The 9,163-nt window shown below is 34.7% G+C and overlaps 1 protein-coding gene across 1 annotated transcript; it reads left to right on the top strand.

Annotated features, from left to right (window-relative positions):
• The first annotated feature begins 2,027 nt into the window (after positions 1-2,027).
• On the top strand, positions 2,028-2,960 carry LOC143644974 (olfactory receptor 8B8-like). The gene has a single exon (XM_077114659.1). It carries the CDS (start codon positions 2,028-2,030, stop codon positions 2,958-2,960), a length of 933 nt encoding a protein of 310 aa, XP_076970774.1.
• The last annotated feature ends 6,203 nt before the right edge of the window (positions 2,961-9,163 follow it).

Genomic DNA, 9,163 nt, shown 5'->3' on the forward strand with positions numbered 1-9,163 from the left:
ATATTCTCTTTCTCAGAAGTTAAAGTCTTCATTTTGAAAACATGCAGTTTAACTTTTTCTTCCTTTATGGACTGTTTTTAGTGTTATATGTTAGAAATCCTTGCTTAACCTGGTTATAGATATTTTTCCTTTTTGTCCTCATCTGTATCTCTTCCAGTTTTATCTTTAGATGTATGGTTCACTTTTGTGAATGGTATCAAATGTCAGTGGGGGCTCTTCTCCTTTTTTTTGTGATAGATATATTGTTCCAGTCTCACTTTTAAAAAATCTTTCTATTTTCCACATTGAATTGTGTTTGCACTTCTGTCAAAATCAATAAATCATCTATGTTTGCATTTATTACTAGACTATATTCTAACTTTTAAATCTGTTTTTCCCTTTGTTGATATCACACTGTATTTTTTCTATTTTATTAGAAAAGTTGTGTGTTAACAGAACAATCATGTATAAAATTTTGAACTCTTGTATACCTCCTATTTTTAACAGCACTGTTTTAATTATTATAGCATGGCCTTAATTTCCCAGGGCTGCTATGAAAAATACCAGAAATGAATTGGCTTAAACAACAATAGTTTTTGGCTCACAGTTTTTAAGCTAGATGTTCAAAATAAAGGTGTCCTAGGCCATGAGTCACTGAAATGTATTGTTGGTGCCTTGTGGCAACCAATCTTCAGAGTTGAAGATGGAAGGAAGATGGGAATTTTCTTTTTATCTCTGCAATGGTGGATTTATAATCCCAAGAGATAAGTGAAAACTTGAGGAAAACTTTGGTCCCTAAAGGGCTAAGAACATAATGTGATCCAGGTTGTAAATACATTCACTTACTTCCCTATTATACACGAAATTTGTCCCCTGGGGAAGAGACTGAGCAAACTTCTCACCTGTTTATAACCAATTGCATTGCATCATTAAACCCATATTAAATCTTCTGAGCTTAACAAGCAATAAATATGATAATAATAAAGCAGATTTTGATTTCTAATGTGTAAGAGGACTCAGAGTTAAAATCAGAAATTATGATCTGTAGCTCATAACAATTTCACCGCATACTGGAAATTAAGTCTGGTTCTGCAACCTCTTGGAGTCAAAAGGAAATGAAATCACGAGTTCAAAATTGTATTTCAAGGACCACAGCGATAAATAAGAGTGACCAAGAAGTTGAGAGGATTCTGGCTTAAAGAGGGTGAGTTTCTGAATTCCATTCATATTATGTCCTCCATATCTTTGGATAAAAGTTTAGGTATTTAGCCATGTGGCTTTCTCTGACATTTTGTGTGTAGCCTTGCCATTCCAGTGAATTAGGTGGAATAATCTGTTTGAGGGGCAGCATAGAATCTTCATAGTTAATAGGAGCCTCAACCTTGCTCTGTCTCAGGGTGTAAGTTCCCTGTCCTTTGAGAAACTCGCTCTTGTAGACTTACAGCTTTATTCTGTGGCTTGGGGAAGCTGCTGAACCTCTCCTTGGCTCTGATCCCTTAGTTTTGATCTGGAAACCATGTCTATGGTTCTCACCCTATCAGGGACTAAGTGCACTGGAGGCCAGCTCCAATATCTAGGTCCTCTGTCTCCAGTTTTACCGATGAACGGAGGGCTCAGGTGAACCAGTAGAGAAGGTTCTCTCCTGATCCAACTTATCCCTTCTTCCTTCATTTTCTGGCAGTCAGGTTTCCTATGTCAGCAGTGTCTTTTGCACTATAGGCTATGTAGGCAATGCTCTTGGTTAGTTTTTGATTTTTTTTTCTTTTTTTGGATGCATGGTCCAGGAATTGAACCTGGGTGTCCTGCATGGAAGGCAAGCATTCTATCACTGAACCACCTGTGAACCCTAGTTTCAGATTTTATTAAGGAGAAGTCAGTGTCACTCAATGTCATGGCAATGTGAAGGGAGATTCTCTGCGTTCACATTGGGCTAGTCTCAGATATTCCCACTACGGAGCCCACTCCTGTGGGAGGAGATATTGTGGGAAGATCTGTGTTTCCCTCTAAAGTAACTCTTTTCTTTGTGCCCACAGATCCCCCACACCAGAATGGCTATTGGAAATGGCTCTTTCGTGTCTGAATTCATTCTGGTGGGATTAACAGACAACCCAGATCTCCAACTCCCCCTGTTTTTCCTGTTTCTAGCAATGTATATGGTCACCGTGTTTGGAAACTTGGGTTTGATAACTCTGATTGGGCTGAATTCCCACCTTCACACCCCCATGTACTTTTTCCTCCTTAACTTGTCCTTCATAGACCTCTGTTATTCTTCTGTTATTACTCCCAAAATGCTGATCAACTTTATATCAAGGAAGAATATTATCTCCTATATTTCATGCATGATCCAGCTCTATTTTTTCTGTTCTTTTGGCATCTCGGAGTGCCACGTGCTGACATCCATGGCCTATGATCGCTATGTGGCCATCACTAACCCACTTTTATATAACATAGCCATGTCCCCTAAAGTGTGCTGCAATCTTATGTTTGGTTCATACCTGATGGCATTTTCTAGTTCGATGGCTGACACTGTATGCATGCAGAGACTAACCTTCTGTGATAGTAACACCATCAACCATTATTTCTGTTACATCCTTCCTGTGCTCCAGCTCTCCTGCACGAGCACCTTTGTCAATGAGCTGGTGGTCTACATTGTGTCAGTTATCAGCATCATCATACCCAGTCTCACCATCTTTATCTCTTATGGTTTCATTCTCTGCAGCATCCTCCGCATCAATTCCATTGAGGGCAAGTTCAAAGCTTTCAGCACCTGCAGTTCCCACATAATGGCTGTTTCTCTGTTCTTTGGATCCTGTGCATTTATGTATCTCCAACCATCTTCTGCCAGGTCTATGAATGAGGGAAAAATCTCTTCTGTGTTTTACACCACTGTTGTTCCTATGATGAACCCCTTAATCTACAGCTTGAGAAATAAAGATGTAATTCTTGCCCTAAGGAAAACCCTGAAAAGAAGAATGATTTAATCAGAATCTGTTTTTTCTTTATCCAGGTAGTTTCAAGACAGGGAAATAGTATGTTTATAATTACAACACTTTTTGTGCCACCTTTTACATCCTCTTTATTTCTTATCATGACAAGGGAGATTTATTTCCACTTTTATAAACAAGTCTTTCTCTTCCTGACCAAAAGGGGGAAAAGAAGTGTAACAAATAATGTGTCAGTGACTGAGAGAGTTCAAATAGATTTGAGAGGCTACTCTGGAGGTCACCCTTATGCAAGCTTCAGTTAGACATTGCTACCTATCATAACTTGCCAATCCCCAACCAAAACCTTTCCAGCCAATCCTAAAGAACACCTAGGACATTATATAAGATTCTACAAAGGTTCCATGCACTAGGGTAACTTTCCAGAAACCTGCAACCTCTAGATCTGCCCCTGGACCAGGTAAGTCCTGAAATGCAGAGGGGACAGCCTCCAGAACATCAACTAGTTCCATGCCTCTGTGCTATATTATCAACAGCCCCTTCCAACATGAAAAAGTTAAAATGAACATAGCCCAAATACCCCTAAAGAGTTTGGAGAAAGATGAAAGGTGATGGTGGAGTTATACAAAGAAGGTAGGCTATTAATTCATTCAGAAATCTGTATTGAAATACTATACAAATATTATCTCTTCTTATAAAAGTCAAGCACATACTCAGGAAATAATATGATTGTTGAATCATTATATTCATATTTCTTTTAGCCTCTAATATGTTAAAGAAGCTAGAAGTAAAAACCTAAAATTGTTTCATTGTAAACCATACCAAACTCTGAAATCGGTTCTACCACTAATTGTTGTGATGTGCTTTGAGATTTATTGCTTGTTTGTAATGTTACTTTTCACAAAAAAGAATAAAATGTAAGTAGATTGAGTTATATAACTTTAAGTCATGGAATTGCGTTTTACTTTCATAGTAACCAACATGACTAATAATTCATGTTGTGATTTATTTGAGCTACAGGATATATTCTCTTCTATGCATTAGTTTAAAGCATTGCTTGTAAAACTAAAAGAAAATTCTATTTATGGCAGGTAGATTTACTCAAATTCTTTAATACTATAATAGGCTTTCATTGTATCAGGTTTATTTCCTGAGTATGTGCTTGACTTTTATAAGAAGATACATGTATAATATTTCAATACAGATTTCTGAATGAATGAATAGTAGTTTGTGATGCAAGCAAATACATAGTAGTACATAAATATTTGAGGAAACTGGTACTAAATTATATACTTTGAGTTGGCTCTCCCAAATGTTTAGAATTATGATCATGGCTTACTTAAATATATATCATATCCAAGAATATATAATATTTGGAGTCCTGTATGTTTTCCTTTTAAAGAAAGTAACTATGAAATGAATGTAAGACTTTTTAAAAAAATATATCACATTTATGACTGCTGGTGGCACTTAAAACTATGCAAAAATATTATTACTTTATGGAAAAAAAGTAAATAGGTATTTCTCCTTTCCTCAATATATACACACATTTCTTAAGAGGACATAACTTTTGTCCTCTTAAACACAACATCAAGGAAAGAATTCATTACCACTATTTTTTTCCTCGTCAGCTTGAACTTTTTATTTCTCCTTGAAAAAATGAATGATTCTCCAAATAATCAAGTAAACTATGTCTAGGATAAAACTTTGTCATTGGAGGGAGGGGCTAGGACACTTGTATATCAGCTATATCCCACTTAGGAGGTGTAAATGAGTGAACTAATCTACTGCCTATTCATCTTTGAACACCCAAACAAGTGCATAATAAATAGTCAATATTAGATTATTTCCTGGAGGGGAAACTAGAGCCCAGTGTATTAATGAGTTAGTCACACAGCTTCTCAATGAAAAAGCCTGGACATAGCCTCCCCATTTTATGTTTATTGCTGCTTCTATTATATTTTGCTTCCACTTTATCTTGTTAATTTTATTTCGATAAATATGACAAATGGGCAAACATTTCATTTCATTCCCCTTTTCCCATCCCCATTGACAACATGCCTTCCTTTTATATATTTTAAAATATGTATTTACATATATTTATATAACCTCTATTTTTAGAAAATGGCTCGCCTAGTCTGGAGTTTTCTTTTCCTTTCTGTCTCTTTTGATAAAATTGTTTACCTATTAAAAAAAACTGTCTCTAAATAAGAAAAATATTGTACAATAAGGTAGATAAATCATTTTAGCCATTGACTTACTTGATTCAAAGTTTTACTTGTTTACACTTATCATGAAACAAATATTAATGTGTATATTAATGTATGTTTATATTAGTGTATATTAATGATAATTAACAATGTTCTTAGAAACACTTTGTGAACTTACTTAACTTCTGTCTCACCAATACTACAATAGACATCTTTAGAGTTGAAGCTATACTTTTAGTTGACTGATGCTTTGCTCATTTGTATATTTAGAACACAGGGTGGTCAAGAAACACTTGTTTAATTGTGTAATCTCATTTCAATAACAACAATAAGATATTACATTGTAAATAATAATAGCATGTATCTGTGGAGACATCACATGTATCTCATGTTCCCAATAAGTGTGGAGGATGGTTTACATTATAAAAATTGTAATCTAAAATAACATTAAATTTTTGAAAAAGAGCATATACTGTTTACTGTGAATTTTTTGGCATTTAAAAAGAAATAGCTCACATTAAGTTAGAAGAAATATTTTAGCCATTGTTTTTCTTTTAAATGAGATTTATCATGAAACAAAGATATATATTAATGATAATAAGCTATGTTCCTAGAAAACTTTGTGATCTTTCTTAAACTCAATCTTAACAAGTCCTTACCTCTAGATGATAAGGACTATTTTATTTCTCTAATGTGTTTTGCAGTTTGAATATTTAGAGTGTCAGAGATACTGCATGGGCAAGACATACTTGTTGAATTTTGTTATCTTATTTTAATAACATAGAAAGATTTATAGTTTCAAATAATTATTAGTAACATAAAATAATAAATAAATGACTACATCAATAATGAATGAAAGATAAGCAATTTGGGAGGGTTAATATTTATACTATCCAATAAGTTGCCAAAATATAGCCATTCTTTTTTTTTTTTTGTCCCTTGGTCATCATTGCATTGCAGTTTTACTTTTTTTATTTTTTTATTTTTTTATTAATTAAGAAAAAATTAACTAATACAACATTTGGAAATCATTACATTCTACATATGCAATCAGTAATTCTTAATATTATCACATAGATGTATGATCATCATTTCTTAGTACATTTGCATCAATTCAGAAAAAGAAATGGCAAGACAACAGAAAAAGAAATAAAATGATAATATAGAGAAAAAAATAAAAATAAAAATATATAAAAAAACACACACAAAAAAACTATAGCTCAGATGCAGCTTCATTCAGTGTTTTGACATAATTACATTACAATTAGGCAGTATTGTGCTGTCCATTTCTGAGTTTTTGTATCCAGTCCCCTTGCACAGTCTGTATCCCTTCAGGTCCAATTACCCATTATCTTACCCTATTTCAAACTCCTGATGGTCTCTGTTGCCAATGACATATTCCAAGTTTATCCTCTAATGTCAGTTCACATCAGTGGGACCATACAGTATTTGTCCTTCAGTTTTTGGCTAGTCTCACTCAGCATAATGTTCTCTAGGTCCATCCATGTTATTACGTGCTGCATAAGTTTATTCTGTCTTAAAGCTGCATAATATTCCATCGTATGTATATACCACAGTTTGTTTAGCCACTCGTCTGTTGATGGACATTTTGGCTGTTTCCATCTCTTTGCAATTGTAAATAACGCTGCTATAAACATTGGTGTGCAAATGTCCATTTGTGTCTTTGCCCTTAAGTCCTTTGAGTAGATACCTAGCAATGGTATTGCTGGGTCGTATGGCAATTCTATATTCAGTTTTTTGAGGAATCGCCAAACTGCTTTCCACAGTGGTTGCACCATTTGACATTCCCACCAACAGTGAATAAGTGTGCCTCTTTCTCCACATCCTATCCAGCCCTTGTCATTTTTTGTTTTGTTGATAATGGCCATTCTGGTGGGTGTGAGATGATATCTCATTGTGGTTTTAATTTGCATTTCTCTAATGGCCAGGGACATTGAGCATCTCTTCATGTGTCTTTTGGTCATTTGTATTTCCTCTTCTGAGAGGTGTCTGTTCAAGTCTTTTTCCCATTTTGTAATTGGGTTGGCTGTCTTTTTGTTGTTGAGTTGAACAATCTCTTTATAAATTCTGGATACTAGACCTTTATCTGATATGTCGTTTCCAAATATTGTCTCCCATTGTGTAGGCTGTCTTTCTACTTTCTTGATGAAGTTCTATGATGCACAACAGTATTTAATTTTGAGGAGCTCCCGTTTATTTATTTATTTCTTCAGTGCTCTTGCTTTAGGTTTAAGGTCCATAAAACCACCTCCAATTGTAAGATTCATAAGATATCTCCCTACATTTTCCTCTAACTGTTTTATGGTCTTAGACCTAATGTTTAGATCTTTGATCCATTTTGAGTTAACTTTTGTATAGGGTGTGAGATACGGGTCCCCTTTCATTCTTTTACATATGGATATCCAGTTCTCTAGGCACCATTTATAGAAGAGACTGTTCTGTCCCAGGTGAGTTGGCTTGACTGCCTTATCAAAGATCAAATGTCCATAGCTGAGAGGGTCTATATCTGAGCACTCTATTCGATTCCATTGGTCGATATATCTATCTTTATGCCAATACCATGCTGTTTTGACCACTGTGGCTTCATAATATGCCTTAAAGTCAGGCAGTGCAAGACCTCCAGCTTCGTTTTTTTTCCTCAAGATGTTTTTAGCAATTCGGGGCACCCTGCCCTTCCAGATAAATTTGCTTATTGGTTTTTCTATTTCTGAAAAATAAGTTGTTGGGATTTTGATTGGTATTGCATTGAATCTGTAAATTAATTTAGGTAGAATTGACATCTTAACTATATTTAGTCTTCCAATCCATGAACATGGTATGCCCTTCCATCTATTTAGGTCTTCTGTGATTTCTTTTAACAGTTTTTTGTAGTTTTCTTTGTATAGGTCTTTTGTCTCTTTAGTTAAATTTATTCCTAAGTACTTTATTCTTTTAGTTTCAATTGTAAATGGAATTTGTTTCTTGATTTCCCCCTCAGCTTGTTCATTGCTAGTGTATAGAAACACTACAGAATTTTGAATGTTGATCTTATAATCTGCTACTTTGCTGTACTCATTTATTAGCTCTAGTAGTTTTGTTGTGGAATTTTCCGGGTTTTCGACGTATAGTATCATATCGTCTGCAAACAGTGATAGTTTTACTTCTTCCTTTCCTATTTTGATGCCTTGTATTTCTTTTTCTTGTCTAATTGCTCTGGCTAGAACCTCCAACACAATGTTGAATAATAGTGGTGATAGTGGACATCCTTGTCTTGTTCATGATCTTAGGGGGAAAGTTTTCAATTTTTCCCCATTGAGGATGATATTAGCTGTGGGTTTTTCATATATTCCCTCTATCATTTTTATGAAGTTCCCTTGTATTCCTATACTTTGAAGTGTTTTCAACAGGAAAGGATGTTGAATCTTGTCAAATGCCTTCTCTGTATCAATTGAGATGATCATGTGATTTTTCAGCTTTGATTTGTTGATATGGTGTATTACATTAATTGATTTTCTTATGTTGAACCATCCTTGCATACCTGGGATGAATCCTACTTGGTCATGATGTATAATTCTTTTAATGTGTTGCTGGATACGATTTGCTAGAATTTTGTTGAGGATTTTTGCATCTATATTCATTAGGGAGATTGGTCTGTAGTTTTCTTTTTTTGTAATATCTTTGCCTGGTTTTGGTATGAGGGTGATGTTGACTTCATAGAATGAATTAGGTAGCTTTCCCTCCACTTCAATTTTTTTGAAGTGTTTGAGCAGAGTTGGTACTAATTCTTTCTGGAATGTTTGTTAGAACTCACATGTGAAGCCGTCTGGTCCTGGACTTTTCTTTTTGGGAAGCTTTTGAATGACTGATTCAATTTCTTTACTTGTGATTGGTTTGTTGAGGTCATCTATTTCTTCTTGAGTCAAAGTTGGTTGTTCATGCCTTTCTAGGAACTTGTCCATTTCATCTACATTGTTGTATTTATTAGCGTAAAGTTATTCATAGTATCCTGTTATTACCTCCTTTAATTCTGTG

This window comes from Tamandua tetradactyla, chromosome 8 (assembly GCF_023851605.1).
Source record: "Tamandua tetradactyla isolate mTamTet1 chromosome 8, mTamTet1.pri, whole genome shotgun sequence".
NCBI lineage: Eukaryota > Metazoa > Chordata > Mammalia > Pilosa > Myrmecophagidae > Tamandua > Tamandua tetradactyla.

What these genes read in the sequence shown, in the direction of transcription:
- LOC143644974 (XM_077114659.1), top strand. Translation starts at nt 2,028, where the DNA reads ATGGCTATTGGAAATGGCTCTTTCGTGTCTGAATTCATTCTGGTGGGA.